The sequence below is a fragment of the Sinohyriopsis cumingii genome, chromosome 6 (genome assembly GCF_028554795.1).
Source record: "Sinohyriopsis cumingii isolate HCF-2022 chromosome 6, ASM2855479v2, whole genome shotgun sequence".
Taxonomy (NCBI): Eukaryota; Metazoa; Mollusca; class Bivalvia; order Unionida; family Unionidae; genus Sinohyriopsis; species Sinohyriopsis cumingii.
Window position 1 is genome coordinate 2,576,424 of NC_142966.1, and position 25,253 is coordinate 2,601,676.

A 25,253-nucleotide genomic window follows, 5' to 3' on the forward strand; every position below is an offset into this window, starting at 1 on the left:
AGTGGGAAGTGATGGTCATCCACTACATCTGGACTAGTGGTAAGCGATGGCTATTCACTGCATCTGGACTAGTGGGAAGTGATGACCATTTACTGCATTTGGACTAATGGGAAGTGATGGCCATTCACTGCATTTGGACTAATTTCTTGACATCTTGACAGTGTCATTCCACTGGATTCTGACAGGCCTGGATTTAATGTTGTTGTTGTAGGGTTTAATGCCATTTTTCAGCACAAGATAGGGTATACATGGCGACCACTATAAATGGTGGAGGAAGAACCTGGGAAAAATCCTGGAAAGAACCACCGACCCACGAGAAGCTACTGGCAAGCTTTCTCACGTACCCACACTGGCCGAGCCCAGGACCCGAACCCACACAGACAGAGATGAAACAACAGTGATCCATAATGGTAAGCACTTTAGACTAATTGGCCACTCAGGGCCTGGATATGAGTGAGAGCAACTCTGCACAACTTTCTCTCACTTAGTTCCAACTCAAGCACAAGTCATCATCCTCACCACCACCAGATATCTTCAAGTTTTGTGGTGATGGGTAAGCAGCAAAGCTGTTGCAGATACAGTGGAAGCTGTATCTGCAGATCTGTACACAATATGAACAGGGCATAAGGTTGCTTTACATTGGACCAAAGCAGCAGTGGAACTTGGCAGCTCTCCGTGACTGACAGCCTTTTTTAAGATCACACAGCTCACCACTGTAGCATAAGGAAGGGGTCTAAAAAGGGTGCCTTAATCATTGCCTGCATTGCCTTAACCCTCACTGCGGCTGATGAGGAACCCACCTTAGTGGCTGAAAATTTAACAAGACAGGTGGCAGACCTCACCAATGGTAGCTGGAATGTGAAACACTAAGGGACAGTAAAATCAGCAGATAGACCAGAGATAAAAGAACAGCTCTAGTTGGTACAGAATTGGACAGATGCAACATTCAGATAGCAGCCATGAGTGAAACTTGCCAAGCTGAGGAAATACAACTGTAGTAGAAGCCAGCTACATTTTCTGCAATGACCAATAAGAGCAATATCAAGCTGGTGATGGGTTGCCATCAAACTGCTGCTAGTCAGCATGCTCAGAAATCAGCATGCCCAAGGACATGAACAACAGTCTAATGCAAACAAGACTCCCATCAGTGTATATGCATCTGCCACAACCAGCCCAGAGGAGATAAGGTAACTAATTTTATGAAGACCTGGTGTTTCTTATCACAGAATTAGGGTAGGCACATAAGTTCATCATCCTTGGTGACTTCAATGCTAGAGTTAGAACAGATCACCAGAGATGGCCAGGTGTAATTGGCAAAAATGGCTTTGGCAAATGCAACAACAATGGACTCATTCTATTGATGAAATGCACTGAACATGACCTGCTAATCATCAGTCTTCCGCCTGCCAAACCACAAGTGTCATGGATGCACCCATGCTCCAAGCACTGGCATCTCACTAACTACATCATCATCAGGAGAAGAGACAGCCATGTTGTCCAAGTGATGAAGACCAAGAGAAGTGCAGAATAATAGACTGACTACAGCCTCACAGTCTCCAAGCCCAATATCCAGATTCAACCTAGCACAAAAAGAGGGCAAAAAAGGGCCAAAAACAGCTCTGTGTCTCTGAGCTGAAACAGGAGAATGTGAAACAGGCATTTGTTGAAGAACTGTGCAGTTGACTAGATACAATCAATATAAACTCCAAGAATGTCAAGGATAAACTGTGCATCCTTCAGAAACTGTCTACTACATACAAAATCTTGGTCCCACCACAAATAAACATCAAGATTAGTCAGATGATGCTGCCATACAAAGACTTCAGAATGAGAAACATCAGCTACAGAAGGCCTGTTTTGAAGAAAGCACTTCATAACTTAAGAAGGCATGATTCAACATCAGAAGGATTGTCTGAAGCAATCTCGAGAGTTACAAGACTTATGGCTACGCAATAAGGTAGGTAAGATTAAGTCCTACAAAGTCTAGAATGACATGAAGAATTTCTAAGATGCCTTGATGACAATCTACAGTTGGAATGTTGGCAATCCTGACTGCTGACAACAACACACTGTTCACCAACATAGTAACATTACTTCAAAGATGGGCAGAACACTTCAACAAAATCTTAAATCAACAGTCATCTATCAGTGAGAAGGCAATGGATTGACTGCCCCAAGTGGAAATCAACAGTCATCTATCAGTGAGAAGGCAATGGACTGACTGCCCCAAGTGGAAATCAACAGTCATCTATCAATGAGAAATCAACATGTCTCTTGATGATCCTCCAATTCTAACAGAAACTGAGAAAGCAACTGACCTGCCGTCAAATGGTACGGCACATAGAGCAGTTGCTATAACAGCACACGTCTATAAAGCCAAACTGAGGAGATCCTGATTGGTCAAGCACATGCAGAATTGTTTTGATAGGTGGTAAGTCATACATATACAGATGATCACATCTACTGCCCAGGCACTCTAATATGGAACTGGAGAGACATAAAAGGGGAAACTGTTGTTCAGTCTCATAGTCCACCAAAGGACTCACCCACAGTTGGAAAAGTGACTCTGCCATAGACTGTTGCTGAGACAATTCTGTGATGACCACACTACCCCTCTAGACAAAGTGTCTTTCAGGATATCCCTCTTGTCTGCAATATGGTGGACCTGGAGAGTTATTTCCTCTGAGGCTGCCCACACGACAAAGTTCCAGTCCTCCACATAGAGAAAAGGAGCACATGTACCTCCATGACACCTGAGGTATCCAACTACTGATATTGTCTATGGCAACTAAAATGCACTAAAAGTTATGGTGTTGACACACCCTGTAAGGCAAGAAGCACTGACTGTATTTCCAGGGTGTTTATATGAAGGGTTGTGACCAAAAGTCCCTGAAGAACCATGCCATCTGGCTCCAAATGAGCACCCCATCATAAATTTGATGTGAATTGGGTTGCTGGAAAGAAACTGGCCCCTATTTAGCCATCAATGTAGACTGTGATAGAGTTTCCTTATGCGCTCTCCAGTTTGCTAGAAGCTGGATCTGGACAGGGCTCAAGTAAGGTGTCCCTAGGGGAACCAAGTCCACAGCTTATTTCAGAATCCCCCGAAGAGCCCAGCTAAAGGAGAGCCAATGAGGTCTTGAACAGAAGAGCTGTTATGAGGGCAAGATTTGGTAAATCCTGTCCATAGGAACATGACTCCTCTCTAGGTTGACGAAAAAATTCATCCTCACACAGAAAGGATGAGATCTGGCTTTTCAAGGTTTGGGCTAGGATTGTGATGGGTCAACATTGACCAACAAAGGGTTAGGTCCTTCATAGGAGAATCTCTTAGGATGTTGCACATCAACCAGCCATCAAAATACTGCAGGATATGAATCCCAAACACCTTAAGTGGGCTACAACTATCCCCATTACCCTGGTATAGGTTCTGGGGCTTAAGGTATGGCAAACTGGAATCGATCAAAATACCTCCTGATAAAGACAAAGCATGAGTTATTTCCTGCATCAAGTGAATGGGGATGTGATGGTACACATCCTAAAGATAAATCGTAAACACACAGTCACAGAGTCTTACTGCATTCCAGACCGAGACAACAGTCTATATCTTAAAGCGTTCTTCCTGAAGAAATCTGTTTAAGGCAGATAGGTTGCTCAGCCCAATCTTTCCACCCTTTTTTAACACCTGAAAGATCCAGAAATAGAAAGATGGAGTCCGGTTATTTTTTTGGCAACAATTTATTTTCTGTAGTTTTTGCTTTTATTCCTTAAGTCCGTATTTTAAGGGTCATTTTCATAAGATTTATGACAAAATCATAAGGGTTGGCAGGTCTGTCATAGAAAACAATGATTTCTCCTTCAAGAGCATGAAGAAGACTTCCAAAATGAGATTGGCATGAAAAGTGAAGCAATCTGCATAAAAAAATGGACCATAAGCTCCATGACCTCAAAGGTTCTAACCTGAAGGCACACCCATGCACCAGCTAATATCCCCACTCATGAAGTAGCCAAGCCATGTCCGTTGAGAAGTGAGGGTGGGGGGCTTAGCTTAAGAAGCCAGCTAAAATGGAGCCAGCATCTTAAGTGTAGATGAGGGGAGAGACAACCCCTTTTGATGCCTGGCAAACTCATGTTCCCGAAAAAACTTCTGTGTTTGGGGACGACTGGAGACATGAAGTAGAGGCAGCCCAAGAGAGCCCCTCCAGACCAGACAGAATTTTCTTGTCCTCAATGCTAGAAGGTTTAGGACATTAACAGAAACTTCCTTCTCCTCAAACACCTGGCCTGATATCATCATCTTGAGCCTGTTTCATAGGGAGACAGGACTATCCCTCCTGCAAGGAGGAGAGACCCATCTTCCTCCCCTGTATGTGCAACAATAAAGTGCCGACATCTGTTATGCAAGTCACCATAAACCCAATAAATTTACAAAAATAACACTCAACAAAAGATAGGACTGAGGAGGCAAACACTCAACTGATACAAAATGGTGGCTGAATGACAAAAAGATGAAAACCATGGCAAATTTTGATGAGCAATATAACACACGTAACATGTACATCATCCAAGGAAAAATAGATGCTATTCCATATGTTTGCTGGTAATAAGGAGTCAGATTCAGCTCATATTCTTTCCAATTCTGACCCTCCAATACTTACTGGAGGTGGGAATAATTAGCTTGGAATGGGGACTAGCATCCTAGAAAAGGACAGCATTGCAACAGTAGAGGACAATATATTACTGATATTAAAGTGTTAACTCCATCAATTAAAGATTAACTCCATAAGATTTAATTACATACATCAATTAAAGATATTAAAGTATTAACTCCATAAGATTTAATTACATATATCAATTAAAGATATTAAAGTATTAACTCCATAAGACTTAATTACATACATCAATTAAAGATATTAAAGTATTAACTCCATAAGATTTAATTACATATATCAATTAAAGATATTAAAATATTAACTCCATAAGACTTAATTACATACATCAATTAAAGATATTAAAGTATTAACTCCAGAAGATTTAATTACATACATCAATTAAAGATATTAAAGTATTAACTCCATAAGATTTAATTACATACATCAATTAAAGATATTAAAGTATTAACTCCATAAGATTTAATTACATACATCAATTAAAGATATTAAAGTATTAACTCAATAAGACTTAATTACATACATCAATTAAAGATATTAAAGTATTAACTCCAGAAGATTTAATTACATACATCAATTAAAGATATTAAAGTATTAACTCCATAAGATTTAATTACATACATCAATTAAAGATATTAAAGTATTAACTCAATAAGACTTAATTACATACATCAATTAAAGAGATTAACTCCATAAGATTTAATTACATACATCAATTAAAGATATTAAAGTATTAACTCCATAAGACTTAATTACATACATCAATTAAAGATATTAAAGTATTAACTCAATAAGACTTAATTACATACATCAATTAAAGATATTAAAGTATCAACTCAATAAGACTTAATTACATACATCAATTAAAGATATTAAAGTATTAACTCCATAAGACTTAATTACATACATCAATTAAAGATATTAAAGTATTAACTCCATAAGACTTAATTACATACATCAATTAAAGATATTAAAGTATTAACTGAATAAGACTTAATTACATACATCAATTCATACAGGGCATCTGATTCCCACCACAGATTTTTGGAAGGAACTGTTTATCTGCCTTTCAACCATTTACGCTATTCAGTTTATTATGCCATTCATATGTACTGGACTGACAACTGTTTATCTGCATTTCAACCATTTACACTATTCAGTTTATTATGCCATTCACATGTACTGGACTGACAACTGTTCATTATGCCATTCTGTGTAAAAGCATTCTTATTTTGCCTCAAAAGATTTTTTAAATCATCATACAAATTTAAAATCAGAATTATTCATGAGTCAAGATTAGCAATCAATTTTTTTTTAAATAACTGGTGGGAGTTTGCATAGAAAAAAATCAATAATAATATACCCAAGTCTTGGTCAGAAAGACTTTTGTACAATCTCTTATGTAATGTCAGACACACGACTAGGGAAACCTGTGATGTAATTTCATTAGTACACAATGTTATGATCTTTTCATGAATTCAGGACATTGCTATATACAGCTGAAATTGTAAAATGTGTTACATTATTTTTTTTCTGAAACTTTACGAGTAAAAGAAAGGAATTGATGCTGCATTAGGACAGAATAACCACTGACCATAAAAAAAAGCCCCAAATGAAAATTTAATGAAAGAATGTGTGCCTCATCAATCTGAAAGTCTGCATACCTTGTGTAACTGCCTGACTTACAAAGTCGTTTTCCAGGAGGAAGGTGATCTCTGTTGGAGTTGCTTTTCCTTTTCATCTGAAACAAGAAACATGTTTGAAGGAACACAGTATGCTCAGAGATGACCGATGTCAATATAAATGGGCGAAACCCCATGGGCCCCCAAACAGGGACTTGGCCCAAGAGTTGGCATGCTACTAGGAAAAAGGAAATTTAAGCCATTTTTATATTATAAATACAATGGAAACTGGATCAAGAACTATTGTGATACAAGCTATGATCACAATAATCTCATCCAAGAACACAGCCAATGTGAATGGTACAACTGTACAGGCAAGTATGCAACACAGGTACAACTGTACAGGCAAGTATGCAACACGGGTAAGAAGACACAGACAAGAACTGATAATGTGAACAGGGTAAGAAGACACAGACAAGAAATGATAATGTGAATAGGGTAGAAAGATACAGACAAGAACTGATAATGTGAACAGGGTAGAAAGATACAGACAAGAACTGATAATGTGCATGCATATTGTAAGAAGATAGAGACAACTATGTAATAATGTGAACAGGGTAAGAAGATACAGACAAGTTATGTAACAATGAGAACAGGGTAAGAAGATACAGACAAGTTATGGGATAATGTGAACAGGGTAAGAAGATACAGATAAGAACTGATAATGTGAATATGGTAAGAAGATACAGACAAGTATGTAATAATGTAAAAGGGTAAGAAGATACAGACAGGTATATAATAATGTGAACAGGGTAAAAGATACAGACAAATTATGTAATAATGTGAATAGGGTAAGAAGATACAGACAAGAACTGATAATGTGAATAGGGTAGAAAGATACAGACAAGAACTGATAATGTGAATAGGGTAGAAAGATACAGACATGAACTGATAATGTGCATGCATATGGTAAGAAGATAGAGACAACTATGTAATAATGTGAACAGGGTAAGAAGATACAGACAAGTTATGTAACAATGTGAACAGGGTAAGAAGATACAGACAAGTTATGTGATAATGTGAACAGGGTAAGAAGATACAGATAAGAACTGATAATGTAAATAGGGTAGAAAGATACATACAAGAACTGATAACGTGAATATGGTAAGAAGACACAGACAAGTATGTAATAATGTGAACAGGGTAAGAAGATGCAGACAAGAACTGATAATATGAACAGGGTAAGAAGATACAGACAAGAACTGATAATGTGAATATGGTAAGAAGATACAGACAAGTATGTAATAATGTAAAAGGGTAAGAAGATACAGACAGGTATATAATAATGTGAACAGGGTAAAAGATACAGACAAGAACTGAAAATGTGAACAGGGTAGAAAGATACAGGCAAGAACTGGTAATGTGAATATGGTAAGATACAGACAAGTATGTAATAATGTGAACAGGTAAAAAGATACAGACAAGAACTGATGATATGAACAAGATGATACAGACAAGAACTGATAATGTGAATATGGTAAGATGATACAGAACAGGAACTGATAATGTGAATATGGTAAGAAATATAGACAAGTATGTAATAGTGTGTGTGCATGTGTGATTTTGATTTTTAATGTAGCTTTAACAATTTTTCAGTCATATCACTAAGATGTCTGCAGTCTGGCAGTTTATAATGATGTCTAGCGCTGGGGCATCATGCTGCAGACATGTAACATGATGTCCCACCCAGTCTCATTATTCTGACATGAGGCCGACCAGTCCTAACACCAACCTCTTAATGCTGAGCGCATAGCAAGGCAGCTGTTAGTATCATTTTTATAAGTCTTTGGCATGACTCAGCCGGGGTTTGAACCCATGACCTCCCGCATCCGAGGCAGACACTCTAACCACTAGGACACATGAGCGGTCGTAATAATGTGATTTCGGTAAGAAGATACAGACAAGTATGTGATAATATGAACAGGGTAAGAAGATACAGACAAGAAATGATAATGTGAACAGGGTAGAAAGATACAGACAAGAAATGATAATGTGAACAGGGTAGAAAGAGACAGACAAGAACTGATAATGTGAAATAGGGCAGAAAGATACAGACAAGAACTGATAATGTGAACAGGTTAAAAGATACAGACAAGAACTGATAATATGAACCAGGTAAGAAGATACAGACAAGAACTGATAATGTGAATAGGGTTTGAAGATACAGACAAGAACTGATAATGTGAACAGGGTAGAAAGATACAGGCAAGAACTGATAATGTGAACAGGGTAGAAAGATACAGGCAAGAACTGGTAATGTGAATATGGTAAGATACAGACAAGTATGTAATAATGTGAACAGGTAAAAAGATACAGACAAGAACTGATAATATGCACAGGGTAAGATGATACAGACAAGAACTAATATGTGAATATGGTAAGATGATACAGATTATGAACTGAGAATGTGAATATGGTAAGAAGATATAGACAAGTATGTAATAGTCTGTGTGTGTGATTTTGATTTTTAATGTAGCTTTAAAAAAAAATCAGTCATATCACTAAGATGTCTGCAGTGTGGCACTTTATAGTGATGTCTAGCACTGGGGCATCATGCTGCAGACATGTAACATGATGTCCCACCTAGTCTCATTATTCTCACACGAGGTTGACCAGTCCTAACTCTAACCTCTTAATGCTCAGCGCCTAGCATGGCACCTGTTAGTATCATTTTTATAAGTCTATGGTATGACTCAGCCGGGGTTTGAACCCACGACCTCCTGCATCCAAGGCAGACACTCTACCCACTAGGACACGGGAGCAGTCATAATAATGTGAATTGGGTAAGAAGATACAGACAAGAACTCATAATGTGAACAGGGTAGAAAGATACAGATAAGAAATGATAATGTGAATAAGAAATGAAGACATCAACAAATATGTGATAATGTGAATAGGGTTGGAAAATAGACAAGTATGTGATTATGTGAACAGGAAGAAGATACAGACAAGTATGTGATATTGTGAATAGGTTTGGAAGATACAGACAAATATATGATAATGTGAATAGGAACAGAAGACAGACAAGTATGTGATTATGTGAACAGGGTAAGATGATAAAGACAAGTATGTGATAATGTGAATTTGGTTGGATGATACATAAAAGTATGTGATAATGTGAATAAGGTTGGCAGGTACCGAAAATTATGTGATAATGTGAACAGGGTAAGAAGATAAAGTCAAGTATGTGATAATGTTAATAGGGAAAGAAGATACAGAAAAGTATGTGAAGGCAGAAAAAACTAAATGTTTCTGCAGTATAAGTATTGACCCCAGTGCCCCCAGCCATTAACAGAACCCAGGCACATAAGTAGTACTGAGATATAGGGAGTATGTGATTATATTATATTCCAAATATGAAGCGAACTAAGTAGTGGGGGATATTGTCAAATAAGCAACTGAAAAGACTTCAACAGAAAACTCTAAACAAAACCTGTTATAATGAGCCATGGCATCACCCAGTGAAACCAAAACCCATCATCATGACACATGGCCACACCCAATGTAACCAAAACCCATTACAATGACCCATGGCCCTGTCCAGTTTAACCAAAATCCATTATAATGACCCATGGCCCTGCCCAGCACCAGGAATGACAATGAGAGAAATAGAGCATGCGATGATATTATATTATAAATATGAAACTAAATAGGGCAAAAAGTTATCAGCTACAAGCACTGCAAAAAAACTCACCAAATATTTCATCCAAAATGTATCCCCAGTAAAATTCTGGCCATGATATGGAGTGAAACCCAGGGTAAAATAGTGATACTGAAATAGGAGGTGTATTCCAAACCTGAAGCGATTTGGCAATGGGGTTAAGAAAATATAAGTGATCATAGAAACTTTTAAGCAAAATGTATAATGTGTTCCCACAATAATTTTTGACCCTATGGACCCACCCAGATTTGTGGAATCTGGTCACATTCTGTTGAACAGTTCTTAGGAGGTTGATCATACATCCTAATGCTTTAGGTTACGGCAGACTGGCTTCATCTCAACAAATTGAAGATGTTCATGCAAGGATGCTTTGAGTCAAATTTGGTTAAATTGTGTTGAGTAGTTTACAATAAAGTCCAAGTGCAAATATGACTGGATGATAGACAATGCACCATGGTACTCACACGGCCTTACAGCCAGGTCTGCTAAAACTCAGAGATTAATTTGTTTTTCTTTCTTATTTATAAAAAATTATGCATAAAAATGAATTTCCTTGCTGGAGCACTGGTAAAAATACTCACAAGATTACCCCTATGGGAGCCAGATATCGGGATAGGGATTCTGGACCTGCCAATGATGAATGAAGACCTCTCTAATGGCTCCTCTGTCAGGTCATCCATCCAGCTGTCCATTTCCTCTCCTTCTTCTTCCTCCTCCTCATCCTGACTGTCTTCACCCTGGGTTTCATCATCAGTCCCTGTATCACTCTCAACTCTTTCAGCAAGCTGATTCCTGACTTCATGGTGAAGACACGGCTTACTTCTTTCTGCTGAAGAGTCTGCTTGTGTAGAACTTGCCTGCCTGCAAATCCCTCCATCTTGCCTGCTGAAGCTTGAAGATGGCTCATCTTGAGGAACATCCTGATTTTGCTGTGACCTCAAATTGGCAGAAGGTGACCGAATAGAGACACCTGGTGCGCGAGTGGCAAAGAGCACCTGGGATCGAGTCGAGGGACCTGGTGATCTAACAGAAGGGCCAGGTGATCTTACTGAAGCACCTGGTGACCTAATGGGGGCATTAGGTGATTGAGATTGTCCTTCACTGGAGCTTTGTTGACGTGTTCTGACAGTTGACCCTGCTCTCCTGGCACTGGATGATCTCCGGCCCTGTGAACGACTGGATGATGGAGACTTATCAAGGTTGCCCCTTCTTCCTCTAAAAATGTACAAACCAAGAGTCATGTGTTTCTTTCTTAAATGACCATACACTATTTCTCTCACAAGCATCTACTTCTTAAAATGTTTAAGCTGCAATAGCAAGGAAAAATGAAATATTATACTTCAACTAAAATGAATATCACACCTGCAACAAGGTTTAAAATGAATATCACACCTTCTACTTGGTTTTAATCTTTAAATTTCATACCCATCAGTGATTTTCATGCTCCTCTAGAAAAACTGAACTAAAATCAAGATTTTCAAGAAGGCAACCAATGATCAGCACCATTTTTATTTAGGACCAACAAGCTATTAATAGAAGTCTTGCAGTGAGAACTATGTGTCTATACAGGATCATAGCATGTGATGAAGTCTTGTAGCGAGAACTATGCGTCTATAAAGGATCATAGCATGTGCTGAAGTAACGTGCTTAGGCAGCTATAACAATATTTTCAAGATGGCTACCACAGAAGCCATATTGCAGGTCTGATCAGCACCATTTTCATTTAAAACCAGCCATATATCATTAGAAGTCTTTATTAAAAACCCCATTTCACAACAGTTAACAATAATGGAGAAGTAGTTGTAACAATGTTTTCAAGATGGCGAGGCTGTATAAGGTATCCAGGGAAGGCATTTTTTTAAAATAAAAAATATGCTACTGTACTCTGGTAACTCAGAAAGTTAATTAAAAGATTTTTACATAATTCTCAGGAGCCCTGGGTGGCTTAGCGATCTAAAGCACTTGCTTTTATTGACCACTGCCATCTTACTTCAGTCTGCATGGGTTCGAATCTAGTGCTCAGCCACTGCGGGTATGAGAAAGCTTGCCAGTAGCTTTCCATGGGTAGCTGGTTGTGACCGGGTTTTTTTGAGGTTCTGCCTTCACCATATATACTGGCCACAATGTATAGTTTCTCATGTGCTGAAAAATGGTCTTATACCCACAACAACAATAAATTTGTCAACTGCATCTACGGGGTGACTAATTCCACATTTAAAGTGCCTCCTGTGGGTCCAAAGTATGTTTTACAAGAACAGCCCTTAAGACCATGTAGATATCACAAGTTCTTCACTGAAAACTCCATATTACTATGACCATCCACTCAACAGGAGTAACAGTAACAAAATTTTCATGATGGCTGCCCCACTGGCCATGTTACTGGTCTGATGGGCACCAGAACTCAAAAACGTATTTAATAGCCCAACACCTGGGGCCCTATGATTTCAGATCAAGACCTTCTTGTATTCTAACTGAAATGCCTGAGAGGACTATAAAAAAAATATATTTACCAATGAAAACTTCAAACCAATTTATGAAATGCATTATTCTATTTTCAAGTTGTTAAAAGACTAGCAAATTATTAATATTTATCCCTAAATATGCCATTTACCCTTATCAAGATTGTCTACTTATCATACTTCTATCCAAAGTAATAAACTTTGTTTACAAAATGAAGCATGTGACCTATGAACGGGAACAAATTGCCTGGCTTAACCCTGGTAGTGCAGAAGCCATATATTTATGGATAATGTCACCTGGCTGTGTAGATGGGAACCATATATTTATGGTCAAACATCACCTAGCTCTGTGTACGGATACTATAATATTATGGCACAGGTCAGTGACGTCTATGGATGTCCAATCTAGGCCAATCATTAATTGTGTGCTAATAATTACAGGGAGCTAGCATATGTAATTGTCTCTTAAGATCATGGCTCTGCATCACTGTAAGAGAACATCAGTGAAGCAAATACTCAGACTTATTTGCCCAGGAAAGTCTCTTGTCAACAGTGGACGTTGATGTAAAGGTGGCTGATAAGTAGTTGCAGTCTCGCAGCTGTCCCATACCCAGTTGGCGCCAATTATTGTATATATGTATGGGATAGTCCAAATTAGAATAAAGTTTGTTAGGGCTTTGTGTGGAGTAATAAACAGCAATAGGCAGAGTTTTCCGAATTTTGAGAATTAATTTTCTGCAGGAATATACCACGTGCTGATATGAAAGTGCTCTGACACTATAACCAATATCACTATCATACATGTGTATTGGACACAAGAGTTCGCAAGTGTTTCAAACTCCATCTCAGTGTTCATACTGTTGTTAATTTCTGCCTCACCTGGCAGTAAAGATCAAAGAGCAAACCTGGTAGCACACTGGCATTTTTTGACTCTTTCATTTCCATATATAACCGAAAATTGGTACACTACTCTATTGTGTCATGAGAAGACCCAAACTAATGGCTGTGATAATATTGCTCTATCTGATGATATTGCATTCAAATCATTCAGATGTAGACACTAGACTGTAAAAGAATTAAATACATCTATTTGGTAGGCCACTGACAATTGTGGAAAATGAAAAGAAAAAAATTTAAAAAGAGGATCTGAATTACCCAAAACATACAATAGAAGAAAAAAATACAGTATGAGAAAGTGCTCAGGCACAACCGATACAAGTTACCCCCCAAAAATAATTAAAGAAAACAAACAAAAATATACAATATGAGAAAGCGCACAGGCACAACCCATACAAGCTACCCCAAAAAATACTTTATGAAAGAAAATAAACAAAAAATAAAAACTCTAACGAATAGCATTCACCTTGAACAAATACACTAAACATATGGGTACAACTACAGTTAGAAAGGTGGGCCAAACTATAATGGTCTGAAAAGATCAGAAGAGGGACGCCCCCCGCCAATAATAGCTAAACATTATAAGATGTATTAAAAATAAGAATTTAAAACAACTTGAGTTGTAAAGCAAGTTATTCAAAAACTATATTTGCTGTCATATATTAAAGAATGCATTATTATAAAAGCTATTAAAGAAATCAAATTCAGTCTGCATATTAATAGATGGTAAAGGAAGGTTATGATGTACATAAGGTTTAGTAATGAAGCTGGCAAAAAGAAAAGTTTATGTTGTCTGAGTCTAGAAATAACACTAAAAGTCATTAATTCCATGTGTGAAATCGTAACTTTTCTAACAGTATTTTTTATTTTGAAAGAAAAATTTATATTTGTTCCATTTACATGAAGTGATGAAATAACAGAGTCCACTGCAGTCGATAACAAACCTGCATATGGATTTTGTGTTAGTTATTACATTTGTCACATGTAGTGATACTTGTTATTCATCAAATTTATTCTTGCAACCAACAGTAATTGCTTATAGAGATGTTTACATAAAAATCTGTAAGACAGCTGCCTTTCAACAATTTTCAAATGAGATAACTAATTTTCTGTTAGTTTGACTTCACTGTATAAACATTATTGTCTTCACTCTAAAACATGACAAATATAATTGTTCTACATTATGATTATTATTTTACCTTCATAATTAAAATAAATTGATAACATTGAGTTCTTTGAATAATGAATGCTGTGTTTAGTTGGATAAAAGATTCTGCCAACAATATTATTTTAAACAGTCTTTAAAACCTTTCAAAAACTAACATTACTTTTTGGTTGCTATGACAACCAAAGTAAATTTATAATTGTTTACCATTATCAGTATGATTAGTATTTGTTCTTTATCACTGAACTATACAAGTGAATAGAATTATGTTTTACATGGAGAAATTTGTGAATAATAACTGCACAAATATTGCACCATCTAAATATTGTACCATACTGAAATGTAGAGACATGTTTGAAAGTTGAAAGTAAAGTTTTAATTATCTAGCATAGGCCTTAAAGTAATGAACTGAGGATATGTAATATGTAGAAACAAATTAACTGTCCATGTACACATTCAGAATAACTATATTTGATGGAAAAGTATACACTATATTCATTTTTTTTGGTCAAAAATTACTTTTCCATCCATTTTCTCTATATGGTTGCTATGGTAACCATGAACACACATCAATTTCACTGACATTTTTTGTGTTTGCAATCTGCATGCATATATGCATCACTGTGTACAATTTCACAGCAATCTGATTATAAATACTAGTTTTGTTGTTGTTATATGGATTTGGCCCAAGATGTCTGTATTGTTCTGAAACAATTCAGCATACACAGAAAGGGCGGTCAGAAACAAATCAGCACTGGTTTCATGGTCATCCCAAAACAACAAAGCACTACCAGGGTTAACTATAATTACTGCCCACTTGGCTTTAACATTATTGTGATTCTACAGGTGGTAGGATAAAATAGTTTTTTTTTTTAAAGACCAGCTAAAGCAATACTATTTTATAGTTAAAACCCCCTCCTTTTGAAAATTAACAGATTATTTAAAAACTGAAGAAAAAAAAACCCAACATTTTTATTGGTTGTATATACAACAAGCTGTTGACTGAATACCTTACTGTCGAAATCTGGAGAACTTAGGCGAAATTGCAGGATGTCTTTTGAGGTATTATAAATAATAAAGGGATAACATGTGGTCCATGAAAGCTTTGGAGTATTTGAATAAACATTAGCTGTCCTTGGACAGAGGCAAGATAAAAATGAAAGACTGACCAAAAATGATTTCAGCAGAAACACTTAAGTATTTTTTGGGGGGTCTTGTTTAATTGCTATTGTATTGTTCAATATGTTTGAAGTTAAATTTTAATTCTGTCCCTTTGCTCTTGGTTACAGTAGTGTAACACAACACTGGATAAACATGTCATGTGGCACTTACGAACATCAAAAATGTTCAGAAAAACTATGTCAAGCAAGACACACTTCAGATGCTAATGAAATCAACACTGCTGATCCAATGAGTAAGGATGACATTAATAGTACAACTGGACAATGGCAAACATCAGGACATGGTGAAAAACATTACTTGGAATATTTGAGATCTGAATAAATACACAAGCCAATTTAATATGCTTTTTTTTCTCCATATTTGAAGTAGTTGCAATGTTGTGTGACCCCCCCCCCCCCAAACAAATGGGTTAATTTTGGGCACATGGAAATTGGAATCATGGTTTGTGCTTTTTTAAGTTGCCAGCCTGGACCAAAAAACAATTTTCTTTGAACACTGGGCACCATTTTCATTCAAAAAATGATTGGCTGGATAGTTGGTTTTTAAAGTACTTATAACACATCATTACATCATGCTGAGGAAATTGAAACAAAATGCCTTTCCATAAGACATGCTGAGGCAGCTGACCTGGGCAGGTATCAAACCCGAGATCCATAGATTAAGACTTCAACACTCTACCAACTGAGGTACCACAACTTCTCTTCTCAACTGGGACTCTGAAGATGTTATAGAATGTTTGACTTTTTACTGTAAACTACATGGCAATAAGACCATCCATTCATGAAGACTAGAAAATAAAACAATTTTGAAAATGACACCATATGAGATGTCAGATAAACACCATTTTCATTTATTACCAACTAGATGGAATAAAAAGTATTTCACAACAAAGACCCATGTCTATATGACCATCCATTCAAGAGGAGTAGCAATATCAAGATTTTCCAAACGCCCCATCCCCAGAATGTAACTTTATTGGATGTCAGAGAGGCACTATTTTTTTATTAAGGACCAACTAGACATAAAATTAAAGTTTTATATGAAAACTCCATGTTAATTTGATCATCCTATTAAGGACACGTAGCAGGAAGATTTTCAAAATGGCAATATTGGATGTGAGATAGGCACCTCATTTAGGACCAACTAGATATCACATATATTTATTTGTACTGACAAAACCTGCACATCATTTTGACCATCGTTTATGGAGGTGTAGCAAAAACGATTTTTAAAATGGCTACCAAGATGGCCATATTGGTTTTTATTAGTACATTTTACAGTTAGGATCAAATCAACATCACATGAAGTTGATAGTCAATTAAGACCAAGAAGCAACAAAAAGGTTTTCAAGACGATCACTGTGGCAGCCAAATCTTATATCCGAGCAACACCATTTTCATATATGCTGTGTACCTTTTCAAGGCAATCCTCACAGAAGTTCAGGAAAAGATGTGATAAAAAACAAACTTGTACAAATGTACCGACAACAACTGATTACATGAGCTCTTCTGGTCTATAACTGACAGAGCTAAGGCTTAAATGGACTTAATGTCAAGATGCTGTCTGCCAAGTTTGGTCAAGTGGTTTTTGAGAGGCTGAAAATAGCAATGGACACATGACAGGACCATACCATAAGCTCACTATGCCTTACAGACAGATGAGCTAAAGCCAACAGAATAAATATTATTAGAAATGGTAGACATTTGGCTTGGTTTGGCTTGGTGTTTTACAGCACAGCAACACAAGTAGGTTATTAAGTGTCAAGGCAATGGGAGTAAAGTGCCTTGCCCAAGGAGAAACTATGGTAGCTGACCCAGGCTGATCTGATGGAAGGATTAAAACCCTCACCCTTTCTGCAATGAGTCTATCAATCTAATGACCAAGTCACCACAGCTCGTTAAATTGGTGTTATAATTTTTAAAAGTCATTCACAAGAAGGCAATGCTGGTTTATTACCAACATAAAATGTCTTTGTAATGTTGTTTTTATTTAATTTGTACTATTTTTGGCTTCTCTTAATAACTATAAGTTATATACATCTGTATTTTGTACATGACTTAGTCTAAAATCAAGTTCAATGTGTACCTGACCAGTGACATTTATTTTGTAAACAACATAATACATAGCTAATATTTTTATACAAGTGTGAATTAAATATTCAGATCATTATTGCTGTAAACACATTTACCTGAACTTGAGTTAAAAGAAAGTCTTGATTCTGACCTTAGAATCTTCTAGAATGGAAAATTCCATTAAAGTGGCAAAGTATTTCCAGATAATGGTTATTGCGACCTAGGTTATGAAGAGGGGTATATGTTCTTGTTTATCTAAAAATGACTCATTCTCGCCTTAACATCTTGAAGCAGAATCAGTCTTATTGTTGTGTTCAGTTTTTTATTTGCTTGGATTTATTTATTCAAATTATTATTCACTGGAAATACAAAATACACAATAATGTTCTTGTACTGGAACATTGATTTGGAATTATAGCAAATTCAGGCATGGACATTTTTGATTTCACTGATACATCAAAAGACTGTTAACATATCATCACAATCCAGGCCAGTGGCACATTAACAGATTAAAGACTACAGGCACATCAACACAGATTCAATTAGACCTTCTTACATCTGGATCTGTGATAGAACTTTTAGGACTCTGAAATTTACTTCACAATACTTAAGTTCCTTTTTTTTAAATGTTCACTTGTGTATACCAGGAAAATAAATAGTTTATTGAATATTACAAAACGTGTTGGTTTTGCTCTTTTCTGTTGCTTTCTTTAAGACCATAGTGTCATAACGGTAACAAAAGTGGTATTAAGTCCTTCAAAGAAGTACCTTTAACCAGAGAATTATACTAAACTGAACCAGTATTGACAAACAAACAATTATTAATTACCTGCGAGAGTTGCGCTGAGCAGTTGCACTTCCACAAGCAAGCCTTCCTCTGTTTACATCTAAGATGCTGTAACCGACCCCTGGTACTCGACTGATATCACTGATTGAAGAAAATCCTCCAACAGACTGAAAGCATTCAAAGAAGGTATGGGGACATGCATGCTAAGTTTTAATATTTTCACTTAAAGTCAGATTTGCACATGTGATATTTATATCCTATATAATATTCTCTTCTCAAAATGTAACATTATTTTTACTTCAAAAATACTAGTTAATGTACAAAAAATATAAGCAAATTTGCACAATTGGTTAAAAAGTAAGTTACATTGTTACTTGTACAAATTATATATTTTAATAGTCTAAACAGTGCTGGTAAAATGTTTACTTCTGAGGACTATTTAGGAAAAAATATAATTCTTTTGAGTAATTTACTTTTCTGTGTTTTACAATAGCTTCAGCCTTGCAGTGGCCAACTCCGATCAGCTGTTCGAAGTCCTGGATGGAAGCAGTGTTGATGTCAATCTTCTCCGGAGCTGCCATCATTTACCGCCACTTCCATTATGTGGCCTGAAAATGACATTTGATAATTTATTATGCTTATGTTAAGTTAGACAACCATGCATCAGTCCTAGATCCATGTCTAACAGTAATCATCTTTCAATCCATACTCCAACTGACAGAAACATGTCTCAGTCAATGATCCATGTCAGACAGTAATCAGGATTCAGTCCACAAGCCATGTCTGAGAGTAATCATGCTTCAGTCCCAGATTCAAGTCAGAAAGTAATCATGCTTCAGTCCCAGATTCAAGTCAAACAGCAATCATATCAGATCTAAATCCAAATTTGTTCTACCAGTCCAGCCGTAATCAATTTCAGTCTTAGATCCAAATCAGTGCAAGTCACACAGTAATCATGCTTCAGTCCCAGATTCAAGTCACACACTAATCATGCTTCAGTCCCAGATTCAAGTCACACAGCAATCATGCTTCAGTCCTGGATTCAAGTCACACACTAATCATGCTTCAGTCCCAGATTCAAGTCACACAGTAATCATGCTTCAGTCCTAAATTCAAGTTAGTAATGACTGCAACAATATCAGTATACTATGATAGGACTGTACTGGTTACAAATCCCATTACTTTCTTCTTTCATCGTCAATACAAATCTACATTGAATAACTATGGCAGGACCAGATGGTGCATTGATATCTCTTTTGTATGATTGTGAAAGCTTTCAATGCTAGGACTCAACTTATCACTTGGTCTGATATGGTAAAGCAGGTCTGTTGGAAAAATGTGCTGACAGATTATTTTTTTTATATCAGTAACAAAAGCCATACTTGATAGGAGTTGAGCAGGGTCCTCAAAAACTCAAGATGAGGGGTTGAAATTAGCAGGGTTCTCAATGATCTGAGGTCCCAAATTAAAAAACAAGTTTAATTTTCTGCAGAAATTTCTTTCTTCTTACCAACCCTTAAATGAGTAATTTTATCAAACCTACCATCTGTCTGTAATCAATTGTTATTCTATTCCTGTTTTGCACTTTATCTATCACCTTGTCTTTTTCTGTGTATATAATCAGAACAGCATGAAGATTTAATGCAGTCATCCATAATTTCCTTTTAGTTTCTCTTATTTTTGCAAGTAAATAAGAATGCATTAACCAATGTCAGGGTTTTACGTTTTTGAGTGTTAAATGGAGAGGACTACAGCTTTTGTATCTTGTCTTAACAAAAGTATGTTTTAATGAAATAGCAAATGCATAAAATGCAAGAGGCACCATTGAATTTTGGATCAAATGAAATACAACTGCAACCACAAACATTTAAAAATAGTTTTGGAATACTTACATGTAAACTCAGTATTTCTGAAGGATTACCAGTTTTGTGTGGCTGCTAGGATTAATTCCTAAATCTATGAATATAGATACTTATGAAAATATCATTCTTTTGTCCAGCAAATTTTCTGTTTCATTTTGTCTTCTTTACATCAAGACTACAGCTAGGACCACCAGTGATGATATTATCACACAATGGCATTTTTTTTATAAATCTGTGATGACAAGCACAATATCAGTGTTTGTAAGGGGTGAAGGACTGTCAGTGTAAAGAATCTATCTTAAATTCACATGGAAGGACTCAGTGTAAAGGAACTGATCTTGGATTATCATATGAAGGGCTGTCAGTGTCATGAATTTGATCTTAAATTCATATGGAAGGACTCAGTGTAAAGAATCTGATCTTGGATTAATATGGAAGGACTGTCAGCGTCATGAATTTGATCTTAAATTCATATGGAAGGACTATCATATGACGTGTAATGAATCTAATCTTGGATTATCATATGAAGGGCTGTCAGTGTAAAGACTCTAATCTTGGATTATCAAACGAGGACTGTCAGTGTCATGAAAAATAATCAATTTTTAAACTGATTTGTTAATTACATTTGCTTTTCACTCTATTTTCATTTATCATTCATGGCTTTGTGTTTTGCATTCCATTAAATTCAAAACACAGTCATTTCTGCATTTGTTTGATTGCATTTATTCTATTTAATTCCACTCATAACATTACCCATTTCAGGATCTGTCTCTGTGATATGCCAAATTTACCATGATGTACCCCTTCTGATTTTTGTATTTGCAAATGATGTCAAATACTAGGCTAGCATACACAGATATGCAGCCACTGCAACTGTCCCTACGTAAATTATGACACAGCCAACATTTTGCATCAATAGCCTGCTGACCATCCTATATGTACAAGGGTGAAAAAATAACATGAGCATGTGAGGTCTCATAGGAACTAATGACAGATGAAGTCCTTGTAAGAATGGAAGACAGAGCACCAGTTACATAATGAATAATGTGTGCAATGTTTGTTGTCTCCCTTGTAAGCAAAGCTTCATTAGATATGGTAATGACCTGGTCTTTCCATTTGGTAAGTGTGCCAAGTTAAGGATGGAAATACCCTTGTATAATATACAAAGCACATTACTGAAGCACATGATAAGGTCATTATATTATAAACAGGGCCCTAAGCTCAATGATTTCATGACATTTGCCTCAAAATACCCACAGGTATAAAATGTTCAACAGAACTGACAATTATGAAAAACATACAGACATCTGTACTGTATATCAATGAAGCTTAGTAGCTACCCACTTTATCATTCTGTGCCGACAAGCAACTTTTCTATATTTCTTCAATTCTAAGGTATATATATGTAATCGCAGAATCACTTGCACAATGAATTATTTATACAGAATATTTCCTCTGTCTTGCTGATGTGTACAAGAGGGTCCTTAATTTGTTATATCCACTATATATCCATTGTTGGACTAAATACATGTACATATAAGTCAAAGATTCATTCATCATTTGCATACATTATAAATAAACATATCCTTCATGTAATTGTGTTGAATGTTTCCACAAGATCTAATCCCACTCTGCTTACAAACTTAATAATTCGGTCACCCAAATTTTTGGTCAATACAGAATTGTTTGGAGGAGTATTCAGAGTTTTTCAAGGTGAGAAGGCTATGTATGTGTCTAGGTAAGTCTGTATGCATTGATAAATCATTATTTACCTATCTTGTGAAGAATCATCCTGTATCATAATGACCCAGCCAACTGACTGATTTCAGCTTTAAACTGTTTATTATTATTTCAGACTTGCAATGCACCTTCTGTATTTCAACACATAAACACCGTGAGTGTATAAATCTATCTTAACATATGTGACATTATGGCAAAATAAAGCAAAGATATTTATCTTGATCATATTATTAAAAAAATCATTATGCATGGAGAAAAAAAATCATTATCATCATGCCCATATAGTCGTATCACTTTTGAGGGCACAACATTCACATTTTGCAATTTGTCTCAAGTCTAAAAATGATGCAGAGGTTAACAATGAACCTGATTCTGATGAGATTAATTTAAATAAAACCATATCTGGTTTCTGTGATGCATGAACAGGTAATAGTACTACCTTAAAATCTGAAGAAATAAATCCACAATGAACAAAAGGCTAATTTGTGGGTGTATATCTCCACAACTCTGAGATTTTGAAAATCTGAGCTCGGATTTAAATTCCCCAGGACACAAATATGTAGCATAGTAAATTTCAGTCTGATATCTGTAAAATAAAAATGTTACAAGCATCTGAAAACATGCTGTTGTAAGCCATTGTGATTAAACTATGCCATCCCTATCTCTCCAATTTGATTGACCAAAACTGCAAGGGTAATCAAAAGCTGTGAATGAAATTTTGCATGTCAGTATCATTTACACAGATGTACACCTGGACACATTTTTATGGAAATCAGAAATGGTCACCCATGAGGATTTTTTAATTTTGGGTGACTTGGTATGGAATGACCCAACTAAAAGACATAAATTGTTTAGTACAACTTATGCTTTTACATCTCTCCCTCATTAAGTTGTGAGCAACTGGGTACATAAACACAGCAGCATACTGTGAGGATAACTAATTTTGCTTAACATGGGGGGGGGGGAGTACAACCAACGTACATCAATACACGAGAATTATAATCTCATCTGCCCTACAATAAAATTCATTTAAGGGATTTCAACATTAATCAATGCTAGAAACAAAACAAATGATGTTAATAAATTGATGACAAACTTATATAAGGTCCAGATGACATGCAGTACTCACAAACTGATGTGTCAGTAAGATCTGAGTTGCTTCCTTCTCAATATTAAAATATATCTATCAATCATCAGCAAACACAGATGAACTATATCCTCAGTGCATTAGCTGCTGGATCTAAACACAGCAAACACAGATGAACTATATCCTCAGTGCATAAACAGCTGTATCTAAACACAGCAAACACCGTCGAACTGTATCTTCAGTGCATAAACTGCTGGATCTAAACAAAGTAATATGGTTCTACTCATTAATTCCTTTAGACAGCTATTTTCATTATCACTGCTTGTTTTGTTAATAATGATGTATATGGAAATGATTGAATCAAACTCCATGTTGCTGATGCTAATAAACATAAGTGGCATCTTGTACTGTTCTGGAACACAATTACTAGGTTTAAAAAAATTTTAATATATGGATTGTTGTTGTTGTTGTTGTTGTTGTTGTAGGGTTTAACACCATTTTTCAGCACACAATAGGATACATGGCGGCCAGTATTAATGGTGGAGGATGAACCTGGGAAAACCCCGGAGAGAACCACTGACCCACGAGAAGCTACTGGCAAGCTTTCTCACATACCCACATTGGCCAAATCCAAGACTCGAACCCACGCAGGCAGAGGTGAGATGGCAGTGATCCACTCAGCCACTCGGGGCCCCAATATATGGATTGAAAGAAAGAGAAGAAGAAAAAAAATATGTACATTTTATTATGACCTGCAGCTAATTTTAGAATGTACCAAATGTATCTGAAAAGTTCTGAATGTTTCCTTACAAGTTTTTTTCTTTGAAACTGTTTAATAAAATGAAATATTTAAGCAATTTCTTTTTAATGAAGTGTGTCCTTTAATTACTACTAAAAAATTTGAAGCAAAAATGGTTCAACATCGTCAATATACAACCAGATGTTTGTGCTCAGATTTTACAGAGAAGGTGGACTTGCCCCACCAATGATGATTATTCACGATACTTTTAAATAACACTGACAAAATTTTTATATTAAGTCCATAAACTGATAACACAACTTTCATTCTTAAATGAAGTTAGTAAATACTTAAAAGTTAGTCATTTCTTTCATAATTAATAAATATTTCTTAATCTGTGTCATCCCCAAGGCCAAACTTTTACAGAGCCACTTTACTGCTGCAGAAAAAGAGTGGCCTTACAAGAAGGGGCACCAACATATTAAACTAATTGGAGAATACATGTTAAATACTTAAATTTTGCTACACTTCATTATACATGAATCTCCAAGACATGTTCTGAAACTTCATTTTCTTGAAAACTTGTCTTACACAGCTGCTGCAAATAGAGCATGATCGTGTTTGGAAAGTACTTGTAGTTCTACAATGGACAAGTGTTTAGAAAGTACATGTAGGAATTAAATACACGTTAATAAAATCTACAACTTTTTATTGCTTGATTCTTTTCAAAATGCCAAATAAACATAATCCATACACAGGCAAGCTTAAGACGTAGTTCAATGGAAAATGTTAATAAGATTACACCCAAAAATGTAATGGTTGGCAGGTATGAAAAGGTCCAGCATTCCAGGTATCTGCTATTGTCACTGGGCATTTTCATGCCTCCCCAAAAATATTGCCAAAAGTTGTGGAACACTACCAAACCACCCATCTGTTCACCATTCCTGAGCTATCAATCTACACAAGCCCATAAAAATACTTCATCATGAAAAACTGCTTGCAGTACAGCATTCAAACTCTGCTATAACCTCTATAAAGCTATAATTTAAGTCCAAGTAAGTTTTTGGATGAATCTCAAGGGGCAGTTTTTTTTAAAAGCTGCCATACACTTGGAAGTGCAGTTTTTCAGTGTATTAACAAAATAACAAAACATGTAACGAGAAGCATGTGTAAAGCATTTTGTAAGAAACAAACAAGGATAAAGTGAGATATTCATGGTCATAACTGATATTTTGTACAAGTGTTTCTCT

General features: G+C 36.1%; 1 protein-coding gene across 2 annotated transcripts in view; it reads right to left on the minus strand.

The window, feature by feature from the left end:
* Positions 1-25,253, minus strand: part of LOC149796276 (F-box/WD repeat-containing protein 7-like) — a 91,309-nt gene that overhangs the window by 60,230 nt on the left and 5,826 nt on the right. For both annotated transcript variants that reach the window (XM_089960915.1, XM_089960913.1), the window contains exons 2-5: positions 19,049-19,183; positions 18,618-18,742; positions 10,595-11,228; positions 6,335-6,411 (exon numbers count right to left, since the gene is read on the minus strand). In XM_089960915.1, coding sequence (XP_089817041.1) covers positions 6,335-6,411; positions 10,595-11,228; positions 18,618-18,742; positions 19,049-19,159 — 947 coding nt within the window. In that variant the 5' untranslated portion in view covers positions 19,160-19,183. The remainder of the gene's footprint in view (positions 1-6,334; positions 6,412-10,594; positions 11,229-18,617; positions 18,743-19,048; positions 19,184-25,253) is intronic.